The sequence below is a fragment of the Montipora capricornis genome, chromosome 2 (assembly GCF_036669925.1).
Source record: "Montipora capricornis isolate CH-2021 chromosome 2, ASM3666992v2, whole genome shotgun sequence".
Classification (NCBI taxonomy): domain Eukaryota; kingdom Metazoa; phylum Cnidaria; class Anthozoa; order Scleractinia; family Acroporidae; genus Montipora; species Montipora capricornis.
This window is the reverse complement of record NC_090884.1, coordinates 14662642-14682617: the sequence shown is the minus strand read 5'-3', so window position 1 is coordinate 14682617 and position 19976 is coordinate 14662642. Positions and strand designations below refer to the sequence as shown.

Genomic DNA, 19976 nt, shown 5'->3' with positions numbered 1-19976 from the left:
CCCATGCGAAGGAGCCCGTTGCTGGATTACAGAACGTGTTATAAATTATTTTCAATGGCGATAACATAAAAGTCTTTCCAGAATTGGCAGTTCCATACAAATAAATATTCCGGAATTTTCCTCGACCTTTAGACAGGGCTGTATAAATCGCATTGCAGAAAACCGAGGGGATTATTCCTTGGTTGTCGAGAACCTCATTTGCCGCCACAAACCACCTTCCTTCGCAACCGTCCACGCATGGCGCATCTTTAGATTCTTGTAAGAGCTGTATTCGCGATTTCTTCAGGCGAAGACACTGCTCTTCAGCGTGAGAAAATTCTTTCGCTAATGATAATGCTTCATCCACCGCTTTATTCCCGCGGTTTGCTATAAACTCGGCCAGACAGCGTTTTCCTTCTCGTTCTTGAACCATCGCCAAACATACAAGCTCCAGCCTTGTGGATATTGACTTCTGTTGAATTAGTTTACAAACGTCAAAAACACTTAGCCGTGGATCTTTGATCTTTCTTTGCTTCGATACCCCGCCTAGTTTGCGTTTTCTTTTGTTAGAAGCGATTGCATTTTCCGTTCGAGGACAAGTAGTTAAGTCTGGATGACCCACAGAATGAACCGCTTCGAGGTCTGATTTCGTGACATACTTGTAGGCGCTGTAATATGTATTGTGGCGGTCACTGAAATGAACTTCGATGTGGAATTTTTGGCTCAAGTATCTCTTTACTTGTAGCCATCTACCTCTCTTCTTCAGTTTTACCGCCATGTGAAAATGGTACTTGTTGAGATCGCCATCGGCATCGGTAGTGGCATGACCCTCCATGCTTACCACCCAGTGAGAGATTTCAATGTTAAAGCTATTCCATGCCTCTATTATCGCTTCGCCAAACGTCTCTCTACGGAACTTTTCAGTGTCTGCGCGACTGTACGTTATAATGTAAACAACTCTCTGGCTTTCTGAAGCCTCCATTTTCTCATTGAGGACAACACTCTAAAGAGCTTTCAGAGCCGCGCGCTCACAGTATAACACGATTTCTATGTAAACAACAGACCTTGTGGGCAGCGGATGGCATATCCGATTTAATAAACAAAACACCACGTTTTGAACTCTTTGAAAGTGAAATAAAGCTCATCGTTTCTTAAGCGTTACAACAGTGTGAACATGCAAGTTGTTATTTTTGACTCCGACGCACTGACCTGCATGGTATTCATTTGTCTATCTTTTTCCTGATATACACCTGTTGCGCCTTTCCCTTATCCATACTCTAATATGACAATACGAAAAGTGCGGCAATTGAAATTCCTTGTATATTGTTCACAAATATGTTCTTCTTGCTTACCAAACAAGAGTTCTCATAAGAAGCCCCGCTTTTCATCGACCAATAGGCCACAAACCTGATCTCTTTCAAATACTCACTTTCAGACAATGCAGGTCAAAAGTAGTTGGGACACCTGTCCAATAATCATGTATTCCAAGTAAAGTTGGCTTTTTGGGGTCACAATTGGAGCGTACCACCCCCCTCCCCCCCAAACAATGTTGGAAGATGCAGATAAACAGTATTTTTGTTGAAATCTGTGTTGTAGTGTCAAATCTCAACATTGCTTGGGGGGGAGGGGGTGGTGGGAGATTATTTCAGTAGTATCTCGCTAAGTGTCCCAACACTTTTGACCTGCATTGTAGTTTTACTGAAACGTGTGATGCTGTAGTCGAGAAACTACTAAAAAAGGGGGCTAAAGATTTTAAACTTTGTATAAGCGATATCCCCATGGGCATGGGAACGAGGCAGAAATCAGACTAGGATGAATCGGAGGAATGTCCCCCGGCAGTAGGGGACAAGAGAAAGTTGTTCGTGATCTGTAGCGATGACGAAGATGATGGTGATCTCCTTGCAACAGATTCGTCGCACCCGGTTTTTTCACAAAAGAAAATGCCGATCACGACCGGTAAAACCGCGTCAAAGGACCTGATCGTTGTCAAGAAGCACAAACCAGACAGTGAGTACGAAAATGAAAGTGACAGTGACAACAGAGAAAGTGAAAGCGAGAATGCTTGCATTGAACTGAGCGACTGTAGCGGAGCTGAAAGTGTTTGCGATAGCGAAGGAGACAAAGAACCAGTTCCGCTAACAACGCGATCTCAGAACAGGCTATCACCCCTCAACTCGCCAAACAAATCGTTGCGAGTACAAGTTTCCCCGATGAAGGTATCACCAAATCGTCGTAAGCCCAGAAAGGACCAAAAAATCCAAAACACGGCGGCCGACTCGAATGAATGGCAATTAACGTCACCAAACAGATGCGTTCAGCCACGACTACTTCGTGGTGAGAAAAACTCGGCGAGTGATTTGAAATCAACAACGCAAGACCGATCTTCCATTTCTGATCGAGATGAAGAAATGTCGGATGTGGAGGCTGGGACCGAGTCATACTCGGTGGGTGTATGTGAGCAGCGCGTTCCGGCTTTGCATTCTAAGTCCACAGACGACTTAACAATCGAAAGCACGGTGGCTGATTCGAATGAGCGGCATTCGCCATTACCAACAGCACAAAGTACAGTGGGTGATTCGAATTCACCAATACAAGATTGTAACCGAGACAAAGAAATGTCGGACGAAGAGACTGGGGGCGAGTCATGCGAGATGCGTAAAGATGAAGAGCGTAACGCGATTTTATCGATTAAACTACCCGAACCAGACCACTTTGCTTCGAATGATGTCGAAGACATATTCAACGCCAGCCCATATTGTCCAGAAAAAGACGATTATGTATATCTCTCGGAAAAAGAGGGGGATCAAACTCTAGCGATAAACGAATTTTCGACAAATTCTCGAAGAACGGTTCGTCGTGACAGAATCAGAAAAAATTTCGGATGATACGAAAGTTGCCAACGAAGAAAAACCAGAGTTTGGTCGTCCGTTTTTCGACGGCGCCAGAGATCCTCTCGGTATAATGCACTCTGAAAAACTTTTGAACGGTAAAAGAGTTACAGAGGAAGGAAAAACGACGATCGGTGTTGCGTCTTTCGACAGCGCGATACAAGGGGTTTGCATGGTGAAGATTTTGAGAGAAGTAGCAGACCTACGAGATGTAGTTCCGGAAACAAACATGCGTCACACTGCCAATGGAGAATTTGCATTGGAAGTACGTACAAACAACGAGATGTTATATTGCCTAGATACTTTCCCCCAGAAATGGACAGTTTTGAAGCATTCGAGCAAAGTGGCTCGTTTAATTTTCATGTGTGGAGCATTGCAAACGTTGAATGATACTGATTGGAGTCAGTTTCAAATAGACGACGAACAGTCTCTAACATGGTTTCCGCCCGTGACCGATCACCGATTTAAAGCATATCAGCATCCTTTGAACATGATGAAATCTTTGGACATGAGATACAAAATGGTCGAACTAGTGAAATCCGATGGCGGGTTTGCGCCGTGGTTGGAAAGAATCGTTGCATCTAGAATGGAAATTCGCAAAAAGGTCAAGGAAATGTCTTGGGAATTACACGACAAGAAGAACGGGATCGATGTGGATTTCATGGGACGGTTTTTCAACCAACTCGTCGAGTCATTACCCTGGCTTGTTTGATGACGTCATATATTTGAATTAAAAGGACAAACTCATTCCATAAAGGAACAGACTTAAAAAACAGTGGCGAAGCCATGTTGTGCTCAATTTGAGAGAAATATTTTGATATATGCCTTACAAGAACTCGACTCTGGTTAGGGCAACAAATTTAAGGTAACAATAGCACATAATAATATATTGTTTACATTCATTACTTAAGCATATAGGGTGTTTTTTTGCGTGATTTCATGACAATCGTGTCGGTGATTGTCTTTTGTTTTTCGTATCTTATAGCTTAGCCAAAGCTTATCCATTTTTATGTTGTTGTTTCATAATGGAATGAAATGCTGCACAATTTGAGCCCGAGTCACTTTGGTGGGAAGAATACCCACAGCTTTCTTACGCGATTTATTTTTTCCACAAAAAATTCTGGTTCCTGACGACTACCTGAACAGTCGTATATCACAGAATCCGTGTCCATGTAGTGGTTCCGATCTTGCAGATACTGCACATACTTCCGGTATGGCTTGAGACGTGTTCGCAAAATGAGCATTTTTTTTTCTTTCGATCTCCGTTGAAGTCCGATCTTGGATTTTCAGATTTCTTTATGCAGTATCTGCAGTTCATACATCATTTCATTGATCTTGCTACCTTTGTGGTGTGTTTTGTTTGTGGACATGCAACGTCCTTGACAAATCCACCGACAAAGACATGCAATATTTCATGGCTCAAAGAGCTCTTCGTATTTAATCTTTGGTGTCTTTCTGAAAACATTGTCTTTTCAAGTTTCAATCCGTCTCCATCCTCTTTTCTGATCGTGTATTTCAATGGTAATTGGCAACAAATTTGGTCCGGTTCTTTACAGAGATCAACATAAAAGGCCGGATGTAATTACGAAAGCCTTGTTCCGTTGTACAAGAACAATTAGCTCTTTTGACTTCTCCGGTCACGGTACATAACAGTTTTTTCCCAAAAATATAAACATGTTAGAACCGCCGTTAGTTTTCGTGTACTTTCTTATGCATAAAACGGGTGCGTTAACACTGTAACATGGTGCACCCGTCGTTCCATGCATCCCAATTACCATTTGCCATTTTCTTTTTTTAATTCCTGTCTCTTCTTGTTCGATGCCATGTTACAACATCAGGGTTTTCTATGGTTTTTCCGTGACCTTTTCTTTTTTCGGTTCGATGCCATTTTACAACATCAGGGTTTTCTATGGTTTTGCCGTGACCCTTTCTTTCTTCGGTTTGATGCCGTTTTACAACATCAGGGTTTTCTATGGTTTTTCCGTGACCCCTTTCTTTTCTCGCTCCCCTGGTCTGGTTTCACATGTCACAATTCGACATGTTCCAGTGCCTGATGTGGAGTTCCATTGTTGCCTTTCGTCTCGTGAAAGATAGTGGTCTTTCGTTGTTGATCGATACCGCGATGCATAAACTGAACTCGAGTTATTTTAGTGAGTGGATGTTCATTGTCCATTCATTGTTATATAATTTCTGTACTCAGGTGTATTTCGATCCATGATTATCTTCGTGGGTGGTTCAAATAGTGAATGTTGTCTTTCCCTGTCTCTTGGTCGAGTAACTAACCGTTCTCAGTCTTCAGTAGAACTATCGACCATGAGATTCCATAACAAAAAAAAAATTCCACGACTTTTTGTCGGTCTTGAACCGACTCGAGAAGCTTGTGACATCCCCGGCACTTTTTCCAATACAAAAAAAATTCCATGACATTTTGGGTTTTTTTACGATCCGTACAAATCTTGTAAAGTCTACAATCGAGGGTAGAGTTTAACGTCTTGTTGTAAAAAAAAACCTGTACAGCATACCTCCCATTATTAAAATGCTACTACAAGGTTGAAATACAAGAAAAGGCATTAAGTCTAAAGAAGAGGCAGTGAATCTAAACATTTTCAAGAATGACCTTTTTTATTCAGTCTACACAACTAGCTGCGCGACAAACGTGCATCACTGTGGCTTGGAAAAAAAACAACTTTTGGATTTGATTTAAGTTAATTTCAAAAAAATATCAATATCATTATTTTACCACGGCATGCACATGTTTGTTTACACAAGTTGACGACCGACATCGTTTTACATCAGATGTTAATTGTTATAGTGTATACGTAGAAAAAGAATGTAAGCTTGTAACATTAGCTCTGGAATGATTATTGGAAATATAATAGATAGGGTTGTATTTTTTGAATGAATTGTAAATAAAATGATTTGTGACACCGAAAAGTTTGTCTGTATTTGTTACGATCCGATAGCCAATATTAAGGCCGATTTACACGGTACGACTTTGTCGCATGCGACAAGCTCGCGACAGACCTACGACACGACTTGCGATTGTCACGCTACGATATTTTTTCTGACATCAACAATCGTAAATCATGGCATGGGTCTGTCGTAAGCCGCTGTCACATACGACAAAGTCGTACCGTGTAAATCGGCCCCTAGGCACGGTTCGACATTGTGAACGGTAAAAAACTTTATTGTCTCTGCAGTCGCCCAGGACTTCAAATGTACATTCATTGCAATCAAATGGACCCATTCCATACCCGTCAGATATCTTTTGTGCTTAGTCGCAAAGACGTTCGCGACCAAGACCACGCTTTTCGGATAAAGTGTAATTTTGAACCACGTAACCCTATGACGAACTGAGACCAAACAAAAAAAATGATTTCTAATTTCTCTCTCTCTCTCTCTCTCTGTGTGCTTAATGTCTTCGGAACATTTCAATGAGACATATACAACTTGTCATCAATGGCAAGTTTTATATCCGAAAAAAAAAACAATTCGCTATTTTGGAGCTTTCGAGGTGAGAGAAGCAATGCAAATCAAAAATGTTTTAGATTACGACAAGTATGATCAGCTGAAAATGTGTCCAATTGGTTCACAGGACAAATATAAAATTAACATTTAACTCACAACATGTCAGGTTTGGCTCTATGGCCGAGTGGTTGGGGCTCTCGACCTTGAATCCAGAGAACCGAGTTCACATCCGAGCTACCGCTTAATTTCTTTCGCCTAAGTTTTTTTTTTTGGTGCTCGACCAAATATATTTTCCGTGTATCACTCTACAATGGTTTGTGTTGGTCAACATTTTACGAAATATCGATCCGGGTTAAATTTCCTTTTCCGTAAACAATGCTGTTGACTCTTTATAATCCGGGGAACCGAGTTCGAGTTCATCTGGGCAATTGGATGTCATTGTAATTATTTTTCCATTCTTTTCATTTTTATTATCATTGTCATTATTTTTATTTTTTTTTCGAATTATAGATGACACACGCTGTTGATATAGTCCTAGATTTACAAAATGAAAAATTGCCCCGCGGACTTTACTGGAACTCAAAGACAACACGAACGATTGTTTATGGTACATATCTTTTATTATTGACATTTATAGAATCATCATCTCATTATTTACACTTTACAACTCGAATCGGCCACGCGTTTAAAAAATGCTAAGAACAAATTCAAACGTTCAATATAATCATCTGGAGCTACGGTCACAGGAAAACGTTCACGCGTGTTCTTGAATCGCGCTCTCGCGTTTTCAGCTTTGAGCGAATCCAGCCAGCGACACATTTCCCCAGCATACGATCGAACTAATTCGTCTATTTGAGATAGCGTGGCCTTTGTTGGGTTTCTTTGAAAACCCCCACTCAAAACTGGTTCCTCCTTCGACAGATCTAGAGGCTTGAGACGTTATTTGTTTCTCTGTCATGTGCCCACCAAAATCCAGTCCATAAACTTTCTTCTCGCCCTCGACCACCAACATATTCGAACTGTTGTTATCGGAAGATTGCAAGAGATTTTTCACAGTGACGATTTTAAGTACATCCATCGCATTGACGAGCGAGGAAATTTTCCGGGGTTCATATTGGTGCAATTTACACAATCCTCGTTCTTTGTTATCGGAAAGAGGGCTGGAAGACTGGGCATTTTCGCCTATCATCGGGCTTACCAAACCAATCTCTTTTGCGTCACACATAAAAGATCTAATATCGGGTACGCACTTAGCCAAACGAGCTAGCTTGGTCAACGCCACAATTCGCAAAGGCGTTCTCGAGTCACCAAACGGGCCTTTAAAAACACGGCGATGTTTAGAATCGATCATGACTCGAGGCTTACCTCCTGTGGGTAACTGTGTAATGGGCGTGTCGAGCGTCAAGACTTCCCATTGAACCTGGTATTTCAGGTCATCTGGAGCGTGTTCTCTGATCCATTCCAAATAGTTAGTCTCGACCGTCAAAACATTTTCCGAATCTGTTCGACGACTCCGTTTAGTTTGTGTCTCGCTTTGTTCGCTCGATGCGGTTTTCGCCAGAATAAATTTTCGCTTTCGATTCCTGACGGGCTGCAAGCGATACATTTTCATAGCCCCCTCCTTAAAAAGAGGCAAGAATCCTTGTCCGTTTTTTTCTTCGCATGACTGAATGTGTCGCATGAATTCCTCAAAGCCCTGTCGTGTTTGACTAGAGGAAGGGCCGTGCGAGTAATCCGGGTTGGAAGGAAGAAGCAGACCATGTTTTTTGCAATGTTTCTCCAAATACTTATGCGTATTTTTTGCATGTTTACCTCTGAACGTGTGCCTGTCTAAGGCCACACCCGGCATGTGATAGAATCGAGGCTCGACCGGCACGTCGCTCAGATCACAGGGCTGAAAGTTTGGCGATTGTTTCTCGGTAGGAACCCTACCAGATAAGATCAATAACATCACCATGACGCTCAAATGCACGCGAATCGTTGATAGACCAGGGAAAGCCGTCACCGCTTGTAAATGTAGTCTGATCAACGCTTTGGTTTCGTCGGGAATCAAATCAGTTGCCACTCGTTTCATCCACTCGGTGATTACCGACACGCCCAGGACAAGCGGCCGCATTCGTTTCGCACTCATACTTGCACCGCCAGGGTATGTGATTTTAGCCACGACCTCGGGGATTCTTTCGGAAAGAACGGTGGACTTCGAATGACGCGACTGCCAATTGTCTAAGTGGCTAATCGCAGCGGCCAATCGAAGAACCGTCTCGTGTAACATGGGATATTCGCTAGACACACTCGAAGCTTCTCGCGTGAGATTTTCCATACAAGCAACAAATTCGCTCTCTCCCAGATCCACCATATTTTTCCAAATACTATGGGTGTCATCTCTCAGAGGTTTCAGCGGTTTTAGGCCTTCCAAACACGCCACGCTCAGATAGGCAGCTGAGCGGTCTAGGGGTTGGCGAGCCAAGGACAGTAGGGTATCGTGAATGTCTTGTCTTGTGGCACTTCGTCCATTTATCGCGAGCGCTACGACTCGCTCCAATACTTCTGGGTGACATCGGGCACAGTCTTCAGTAACATAGAGCAATAAATTAGCACTGTTGTTTTTCAAAGTGGGCAAATATTCGTCGACGAAATAATGAAATTCTGGCAGGCCGTTTGGTAAAATTCCAGGATAGCGGAGCATTTTTTGAAACAAAGACCTGACTTCGGACATATCGTAGAGACCTCTCTTAGTAACCCTATTAAACATGGTGTTTTTCAAAAAGAGCTAGTTTCGGTTTGTTTCTCGTTTGATTTCCCGAACCACGGATCCTGGAGTCTTTTATAGCGTTTGAGTGACGTCATAGACCATCGCAGTTATTTTATTTACAAAAAAACTTAGTCATATTCGCTACGTCATATTAAACGTTTACCCTACCCCCCCCTCTCTCTCTCTCTCTCTCTCTCTCTCTCTCTCTCTCTCTCTCCAAAAATAAAAAAAACAAAATGTGTGCTCGTATGATTGTGTCATTTCTACGAAATGCCCGGACCATTAAACAAAACTTAAATGTCATCGCAAGATACATTAGAGATGAATCTGGTTGTAATCAAGTTTCGTTTTTATGACACAGCCATACAAATTTGTACCACGATCAACCGTTACGAAATAACTCGCTCATGTCAAGATAGGGGCACGATTCGCCTTCGAACAACTGACGATTTGTTGAATGCGTGGAACGAGATAGCAACACCGAGAAGAGATTTAAACGTCGGTCGCTTGTGTGTATTTTGGTTTTACCTCAATTCGTGCCCAATTGACCATCGACGAAAACGTACACTAAGGCGTGCTATTATCTTGGGCGATTGGAACGATTTACCCAAGATAATCGACGTATTAAAATTTTCCCTATATGGCGTCATTCGTCGGGCACTTTATTACGGATTCGAATTGCGCTGGTAGACGCATTTTCCTGACACTGACACTAGACTGTTTCGTCTGTATGATAAAATCGTGAAATGACGCAATACGTGAATCACCGGCTGTATATAAATGTAGCAGACGCAGAGGAGATTCGTTCTACGACCAGAAACACCACGGACCGATGGAGTTTTAACACACCGTGCGACCGTGTATAGAATATTTGAAGGGTATGTGGAAAGAATTACGGCGCGAATGCCAAGCGAACATCTCTTGCGACGAGGAACTATTGCCCATTGTCGAATCGATCTTATTGCTGCATTCATTTCATCACAAATCTACCGATACAAGTTGTCCAGTCTACGAGAGCTACAAACCGCTGGGTGTAATTTTTGTTTTGAACGCGTTTGTTTCAAACGACGAATACTTAGAACAATGGAGTTTGTGCCATGTCACCAATGACCCATTCCCTAGTTCGTACGTGGACAAAACCAAAAGCCGCGAGTCAGCAATGGTTTACAACGAACTCGATCAGGAACTTGGTGAGAGTGACGAAACACACACAGAATCAGACGAGAAGGCCTTGCGATGGTTGTTTAAATATGACCAGCGCGTAAGACGTGCCAGGAAAAGACACTAGAAGAAAAAAAACGAAACGAAAAGGACAAGCGTTTACTTTCGGGATGAATGTATCGATCTCAATAAAGTTTGACAATAAAGAAATCGTGTGGTTTTTTTTTTCGTTAGTGAAGGTCCGCGGATTCCCCCTTTCGTACTCCCCCCCTTTTTTTTTTGGTAGGTCGCGTGTCTCCGATATACCTCCTAAACATTTTAACTTTTAACCCATATTTTTTTGTTCTCTACACTGAATCACAAGCCGTCAAGGTAATCAATCGAATGGTGGATTTTTGTTTATCTATTCATTTATTCATTTTTTCTATGACGTAGTACCATTCTCATACTTTGTAGAGACACTCGATTTTTTTCTTTGATCGTCTAAAGAATTCACTTCACTTCATTGCAGCAATGATGTCCTTATAACTTTGACGGTGGAAAGACCGTGTTATCACCGGAAACAGACGTGGATACTGGAGCAACCGGTTCAACTTGTTCAGCGCTCGGGCATTGCGGGGGTCCCATCGCATCGGTTCTTTTCCTTCGCCTCCTTCTGTACATAAGGGGAACACCACGACAGTGCTTGGACATTTGCTTCTTCGGTGGTGGGCTACTGAATTATCGGAGGTGAGTAATAATTTGGCTTCAAAAGTATGTGGATTGTATTCGTCATAATTTAATCGTGTCCGATTCAATTAATATGTCTATTCATCAGGGGAAAGAAATAATTCGGCTTCAAAATATACGTATCGTATTCGTCACAGTTTAGTCATACTCGAGTATCTATATGAGGCTTCAGAGTCAGGGTCAAGATGTTTGGGTCGGGCCCCATAGCGAGGTTCGCAATCAGACCAACATCATATATATATTTTTTCTGTTTTATTTTCGACATACCTTACATCGCATAAAAAAACTACATTTGTTTAGTGATTAAAAAAAAAAGAAAAAACCGTACTAATCCTCGCGTTTCTCGACGTCAGAGAGAAACAGTTTCCATGCTCGGCAAATACTAGTAATCAGACAAACAACGAGTGGTTCCAGGTTGCCCGTGTCTTGCGCATACACGAGAGTCGCGACATAGTTTTTCTCTTTGCAAACGGATACGGGAAATGGCTGGTAAGCCTCCCGTTCCCATCGGCAAACGGGTGTTGTTCGAGAAAATTACAAAACAGTCATTCACACGTTTGAAACAACGAAATTCTGTACGAGCCTCTACAGTCTTCAAACATGCGATTGTAACGATCGAGAACAGACCCCAAAGCCAGCTCCATGTCCTTTGGTACTGGATAGAAACGTAAACTACCATCAGGCCTCACGGAATACCTTTGTTTGTCGCTCACTCTCCCCGCCGGCGTTTTGTCACTGAAAGACGGATCGTTACGAAACAACACGCCATGTGTGTCGCAGACCAGGCCCTCTTCCAGCAATCCCCAATCAGTGGGTCTTTCTCTTGTGCTAACGTAATCTAGAAGAAACCGCAAAGCTTCTGATACGTTTCCTCCTTGGTCTTCACACAATGACAAACACTCGACAAACCGAGTGATGGCGCGACCTTTCGCAATTTGAATCGCCGTTTCCGAGTACGAGTTTTTATCTCTTAACCATCGTCGTCTATAACCGTTGGCCGTAGTCACTAGTTCCTCCAAGGCAATCTCGTGATCCGTCATGACTTTTTACAAGTTGCGTAACCCAATGGTGTCAATTTGCGCTCTTATGAACATCGTGTCGTCGCGAATATATCCACCAGAAGACAAATTTTCGTGTAAGATAAACATTGGGATTCCCGATCCTACGTTCCTTGTACTACGGGGCCGTCTCCAACTTATATCACTATCTCTGGGCTTGAAGCTATCCAGATAATCATTGTTCTTCTCTTGGTCAATAAGCGTGAACGTAATTTTCTGTTTGAAAGGCCACGAAAGTATGGCGTCAAAATCTCCTCGCATCATCGCGAGAAATACGGACATATGTGTTCTATGACATCCCCCCCCGTCTCCGTTTAGATACACAAACATTTGACATCGGTAACCTCTCCGCGAAGTGTAAAAAGGGAGACTCTCTATCCGTGTAGATCTTCCTGAAATTGAATCTTGAAATCTGCATTGAACATTGTCAATCTTCATAGTATAGGTTCCATCGTACGAAGTGTTTTCTAAGTGGAAAATAGCCTGGGCTTGGTCTTGTATCTGTATTTCGTGTAATTTTAAATGATGATCTAATTGTTCCGTTTCACGACTGCCAGATGGCAAAGATTGCGGGGGGTCTCTAGAACCCCTCATCGCCTCGATTTCTGCACCGATTATCGACAACCGTTCGTCGAATAAGTTTAATTGTTTCTTAACATCACCACCACCGACCTCAGATTTCTTCAGGCGCTCGAGACTTTTTTCCAGATGCCCAAGACTACCCTCCATCCTGACCATTTTTTCTTGATGCGCGAATAACATATTTTCATTCAATTTCACAATCGTTTGTTGCGCAGACAATCGTTCCTTGTGTTTCTTGTTCGCTTCCATGCACGAATCTACGGTTTTTTGGTGGAGCTCTAACCGTGCTAGGACCACTCGAATAAAATCACCCGCAAGAATTAAATGTTCAGGTGCATTGGAACCGATGTGATCGTCGAGACTTTCTCTGGCACCGCAAAAATTGCAGCCGACATTGCTAAAAACGGAAATCGTCGGCGTTTTAGGGCACGATTTTTCGTGTTCCGGTAGCAATTCTCTGAAGAATTTGTCTCGATTGCAACCGTGAGGACATTCCACAAGAATCTTGGGGCATTCTTTCAGATGATCTGACGAGTCCTTTGCTCGATGTTCGAGTTCACAATGCTCGCAATTGACCAATCTGAACGGACAGTCTTTCTCTATGTGATGTGCTAACTCGGACTTCGGTACGACTGCATCGCATCCATGATTGGAGTAGACGCAATTCACGTCTGCATAAGCACACACGGAGTAGTGTTCCCGAAATCTTGGGTATTCACCCTTCCATTCGCATCCTCTCTTTTTGTTTGAACAAAAGCACTTAAACTCAAACAGTTCCCGTTTGGCGTATACATCTGGAAACACTTCTTTACGTCGAATGGTTTGCAGGTCGCGCAGGCACTTTCCACAATCGTCATTCTCCACTGCGAACATGTCATTTACGCATTCACTGCAACATCTGTACGATACCCAAAAAACATACACACCGTTTTTAACGATTTTGACATTTTTAAACGACTTGAACACTTTACTCAAATACTCACCTATGCCCACACGGAAATTGCAGAATCTGACTGCACTTGACGCACTTATAACAATCATCCAATTTTCCACTTATGAATTCGACATCACCCACAAAATACGACATGTTTGCAAAACCAGAACTCGAGAGATAACACTGGATAGACTGGTGCTTCGGCGAGAAGAAGAGACTTACTATATACCCTTTCTCGTGCAAACTATATATAAACATAATGACGAATGGAGAAAAACGCGAAACATGACGTAATAAGAAAAAAATAACGTCATCCGGAAACCCCCCCCCCTCCAAAAAAAAAAAAGAAAAATTCCCCAATTATATCGAGTTACATCGTAATCGGTAATATAACGTAATTGTCGTCATGTACTCGGTCATAGACATCTGAAACTCGTTTCGTGCTACAGCGTATTTTGGGCGTTTACGTAATGGGGTGCGATTCGAGTCATAAAGAACTTTGGTACGCATAAAGCATGTATATGACGTCTTGTGTCGATGTCGTAGTGAACGACTCGTGACATAAAAGCAAATACTTTTGGAAGGCAATATAATCATTCACAGGACCGGAACAATTTCAATAACTAAACGTTGCCGAGATGGAAGCTCTGTGCGATTGTGGTGCCTTTCCGGATTGTTGTGAAAAGCGAAGTGCTATACGCTGTTTTTTCACCGTTTGGCAAGAGGCAAGAGAGGAACTCGATTATGAACTGGAGGCTTGGGATACGAAATGCAAGGAATCGATCGAGGATCACATCAGCGTCAGTTTTCAAGACCTAAATGGAAGCCTTCGTTCTGATCAGTTGGCAAAGGATGGACGGCGGCTCAAGCGATTGTTCGACTATCTTCGCAACATTCAAGAGATATTGAACCCTCGACTGGCTGCGGAAGATTTTCTTGAGACAGATACTAGACGTTTCCGAAAAAAAATCATTGAATGTTGTGGACTCAGCAGAGAGTATCGGGACGAAGTTAGCAATTTGTTGACTAGATAAGTGTAATTTTGATGAAGAATGTATTTGTAATCATTTGTATGACGGCATTGACTGTAAATTTTATTGTAGTGACTACGATAAAACATGGTCGTAGTTCGTTGCCAATATTAACGCGCAAACAAAAAAAAAAACAATAAATCTGATGTTCGGTGTTATTTTGTTTGGTGCCATTCGAAGTGACCTGTATCATTCGTTTGGCTTTGCCAGTCAAACTGACAAATCGCCACGACAGCTTGCGCCGATTATTGTGGTCCCTTTTTAACTTTCGCAACCATGGTACACAACTTAGCGACAAGTGTGTTGGTTCTTTTTTATGCCTCCACTGGATCATGAACAAGAAGGGTCGTGAGAGAGAGAGAGAGAGAGAAGGGGGGGGGGGGGCCTCCCGTGTGACACCCCGCCAGTATTGCTCCCGACGAACAGTCAATTCCGCTCTGAAAACTCTGAGCAAACATTGCACGTAAAATTGGGCAAAACAGTCGGTATCAGAAAGCGAGATGACATTGGAAAGAAAAGAATGAAACAACCGTTTTTTGCCGAGGTCTCGGAAATGTTACAAGGAAAGGCTCGGACAAAAACTGACAATCTCGTTCGCCTGTCTGATTTGGTACAAAAGTCTCAACCGAAAAAATAGGAACACGAGATTGGGTGCTGGGGTTTTTTTTTTTTTTTTTGCATTCTGGTTCGTTGTAAGAGCACGCTGGTACTACCCCGACACTTGAATGTGTTCATGTTTAAAATTATCAAGACTCGTCAATTGAAACTTGAGTGTAAAGGATACGAGACACGTTTATTTCTAGATCCCTTAATTTAAGACTTACAAAGATAATAATATCAAATATTTATCTACACCCAAAAAACCCAAAATGACAGGTTGTCATTTTTATTTGTTTTAGTTATATTCGTGAAATACTCGACTCAAGTGTTCTCTAATGAATTGTATCTCAAAATAGATCAACGTTCTTTCTTTTTTTTTTTATTTTTACATTTCGCGTCTTTGCCTCTGGAAATCTTGTGTGCAATCGCGACCGAGTTCGTCTTGAACATCACTCGACAGTCCGGTGTTCCCTTTCCATATTCTTATTAATCTGGTAATGCGATGATTTCGACCCTCTGATATTTGCGATGAACCTGTTTTTGCAGCGCTTTCAACTGTTCTAATGTTTTCGCATCATCTTCGATGCATCGCGAATAATCTTCACACAGCCTGGTTGTTCTTTCCGTCAAAAGAAGGCATCTCTCCGTAAGTCTTGCGTTCTCTGCTCTCAAAATTTCAATTTCTGTTTGCCTGAGCTCTTTTTTCTGGGTGAGTTTTTTTGATTTACTCAAGCCATCACTTTTTCGCCTCTGTTCGCGCTTTTTAGGAGTGATTCTAATGTTTGGCATTTTTTCTTTGTATCTTGTGAACTTGCTTGCGTTTGAATAGAACGAACCTGGAAGTTGTTTAAAGCATTGGATCGTTTGTCGATGTTCGACCGCCAAATTTATACATTTCTCTACGCGTCAAATGACGAACGTGAATCGAAAATGCGTCACACGAATCGTGCCGTAATGTTATGTCGTTGGATGTAAGGCATTCGTCAAAATTACGCACTTACGACAAACCATCGCCGACACCCAGTCAGATGTGATGTCATGTGAAGTTTGCGGGGCGTCGGGGTTCGGGCTTTTCGATGACGTTGCATCATCGTTGGAATGACGTAAGACACCCAAAAAAGATGGAGAAAAGACCGTATAAATATCAGAGCGTTTGTTTAGGTCGTTAGAATCTGTTGTGAGCAAACGCAAGAAAACGCAAACCTTACCCCTACAAAAATGAAGAGAGTACACTCTGAACGAGAACGAGAGGCGACAAACGAAACGGTCAAACGAGTTTGTTATCACGACGTTCGTAATGCTCTCGCATATTTGGAGGGACCTATATTGTACGCTGGGCAGATGTATGGGTGCTTGACTTTCAGGGGACAACCGTATCCCAAAGTCATAATGGAATCTGGCCAGGAGTTGACGGTGAACATCGCTTGGTGGAAGGACGAACCACAGGAAAACTTGTTCTTAGAACTGATAGCCGTTACCATCCACGAACCGGAAAGCCGAATGGAGCTTGCGCATACGACTCTACCGACACTTTTTTCGAAAGTGACACGACTTTTGGGAACTTATCACCCGGAAAGAGGGCTGGAATTGGAAAAAGATATTCCTAACTGTTTCGACGAAGCCATCGAAAAACTGTTGCCGAGAGAGAAGGCATTGTCCATTTTGGACGAAGCTTGCAAAGAAATGACCCAATTTGCTGTCGATCGCCTAGGCAATGAAACTAAGAAGCGGGTAGTTTCCGGTATGTTGGAATTTTCCCGACCCCGTTCCAAATAATTAATAAAAAAAACTCTTGTAAAAATATCAAGATTAAACTTGTAATGTTTGGCCAGTCGGATCTTAGTTAGTAGTTCTCGATTCGATAAACGATAAAAAAAATCAAATGTACTGTGGTTATACCCTTTAAAGGTTAAAGTTTGGTTACGTAATTATGTCACCCATCGAATTATGCAATCTGAGACAATGTGAATTTAACACTGTAATTATCAGAAAAATAAATTGTTATAAATCGTGTCACTCCAGCCTCGATTCTCTCAGACCATTTTTGTATGCGCTGAAAGGTGGGAAACTATCAATTTGCCATGAACAAAGACCAAGAGAAAGACCAATGTTTTTCTTGTGGAAACAAATTATCAAACTCCGACGTACACAGTAACTTCCCGGTTTATCGCAGATTGTGTTGTGGAACGAAATTTCATCATTTGTGTTTCTTCGATGATTATGTGGCGAATTGTCGCAATTGCGGTGCCAAACTCGAGGCGTGTGTGACCTGGATTGCAACCACCGAATACTCAGCCACTGACGATCAGCCGCCGAACAAGAAAGTTAAACTACTCGACGAAAATCGAGTTTGCTGTATCTGTTTGGAAGCGCAAACGAGTGCCAATGACCAATTGGTCAAATTTAGGTGTTGCAGACAGAACGCACACGACTCTTGTCTCAGGAAATACTTCAAGTTACCGACCGAATGCCGCACGGCTCAAAGAAATATCTCTTTGTTACAGTGTTTTGTATGTAGACGTGATAAGCATATATTTGATCCGAGAGACTTTCCCGCTCATTTGGTTCCCAAATCAAAGAGAGGAGAACTGCCTGCTTCTTTGGTAGAAACAAATGCACTATTGGAAAAATGGCGCATGGTTTTCTTGTTTGATGTAAACCGCCAACTAGGCGATGCTAAGTTTGATCTGCAATCGTCTGCAGTTATAATCCAAGGCGTAACGAACGATGGTAGAAGCATCAGAAAATTTAATCCAATGAATGGGCGAACGATGCCTGTCAAAGAGTTTGTCAAAAACGTGAATTTGTGCATCAGGAACGCCGTCGGACGTTTAGCAGGCGTGGGGTTCGATGACGATTTGTTTTCAAAAGACACCCTTGCATATTGTGAATTGTACAATATCGTGGGGGCGGTAATTTCGTTCAAAATAAATTCTCGTAGAGACAGCGTGGAAGGTAAATGGCCTTTTAGTTACAAAAAGGTGACCACAATATTGAGTGAATGGGAATTTAATGGCCATTTGTTCTTTTTGGATGCAGTTCCCTGCCGGGCCGCCAAATGGGAACGAAAGCGGATTAAATAGATTGCCGGTGTGAACTCGGAATTCACATTCGATACTTGTTTATTTACAAATAAGACAAAGACTTCGGTTCGATAAAAAATGTTGCTTTTTTAAATTGCAGTGTCTGTCATTAATAAAGAGACTTTCTTTGAAAAGAAGAACGTTAGTTCAACGTGCTTTAATTCATCGAATTATAATGGTACGACGAGCAGGGCGGTGTTCAAATCGTCGAATTTTTAGATTGTTTAATTTTACCTTTTCACTCTCGTAAAGGCCACCGAGTTACACGTCAACGAAAAGACTCGCGGAGGTGAAAGGGTTAATAACAACAACTAGATTCACTCAAAAAACCATGTCCCTTTAATCCTCTCACTACCAAGAGTGATGGGATGATTTTACTCGTCAACGGGAAACTTTGCACGAGTGAAAGGGTTGACGAAATCCTTCTCGCGACAGTCAATCACGCAAAATAAACAATGCTATCGACTTCCGGTTTTTCGAGGAAAAGATTATTAGATAACGCGCAATTTCTCTGACAATTTACGAGTACGCAAAAGAGAGCAACTTAAAAAAAGGATCGCATCATGTAAGTATTTTCAAGAAACAAGAGATCACAAAGGGATCATTTTCTTTCGCAAAGTGATACGAAGAAAATAACTACTGAACTCGTTGGCAATGGACAAGAAAGCCGGTTTGAATTCGGTCTTAAGAGTATTACAACAGAGTGGATATTATTGGAGAGCGATCACTGCTGCTCAAGCCAATTTTCTGCTTCGAGACCAAGCTGTTGGGAAATTCTTAGTTCGCGACAGTTGGGATCCAAAACATTTATTCACCGTAACATTGGTCACGAACAAGGGAATCACAAATGTAAGAATTAATTACAGCGAACGTTTGTTTCATCTGGACGGACAAGAATCTCGGACAACTCCAAGATTCGATTGTGTGGTTGAAATGATCGTTTATTATATGCTGTCATCTGAATTGGCTCAGCGAGCAAATGGGCAATCAAGACAGATGTTTTTCTTGTTGAGTCCTTTATACAAAGTCTTCAGCATTTATGTAGAAAGACCTTAAACAGGATGCCTCTTTTTAAAACACACCAAAACGCATCAATCCCTGATTCATTAAGAATTTATTTAAATTCGTATCCTTATCCTATTTGAAATATTACACTCAAGAAATCACTCGGTGGCATTCGTATATCCATCGAAAAAGCGTGTTGTGTTAGTGACAAGACATGCATAAACAAGGAATTATTGAATGTTAAGTTTTACGAAAACGAATAAACGAAACTCACAGTTTCACATTTTTGTTTTCTTACACCAAAAACAAACAAACTCGTTCAGTTCTACAGCCAACCTCGCTTGTGATTCAGTTAAAATGGTCCAACATTCGTTCATTGAACGGTAGCCTGTTTGAGTCTTATGCCGTGGTCCGTGACATTATAATCAGTCTGGCCCATTGCGAATTTTCTCGAGAATCGATCGATCGATGCAACCTGGAACAGCGACCAGACACAAACATTCACATCAAAACGGACTATCCAGCTCTGAACGAATGCTCTTGGAGTTTGAGTGTGAACCATTTAAAAAAAGCACGACATTCATCAGTTGGACAATGTATATTTTCTCCCGCCTTGTGCTGTCCACACCCACTCACCTGCTCGTACCCAGTCTGCATAAGGTCGTTCTCGAGGGTCGTATCCTAACTTGTGGGAAGCGCGCATCGA

At 42.1% G+C, this 19976-nt stretch overlaps 1 protein-coding gene across 1 annotated transcript; it reads right to left on the bottom strand.

Annotated features, from left to right (window-relative positions):
- Positions 1-12023: 12023 nt before the first annotated feature.
- Positions 12024-13704, bottom strand: LOC138033996 (TNF receptor-associated factor 2-like). Its single transcript, XM_068881774.1, has 2 exons — positions 13601-13704; positions 12024-13515 (listed from the first exon to the last, which is right to left on the bottom strand). Exons 1-2 carry the CDS (start codon positions 13702-13704, stop codon positions 12024-12026), a joined length of 1596 nt encoding a protein of 531 aa, XP_068737875.1.
- Positions 13705-19976: the final 6272 nt, after the last annotated feature.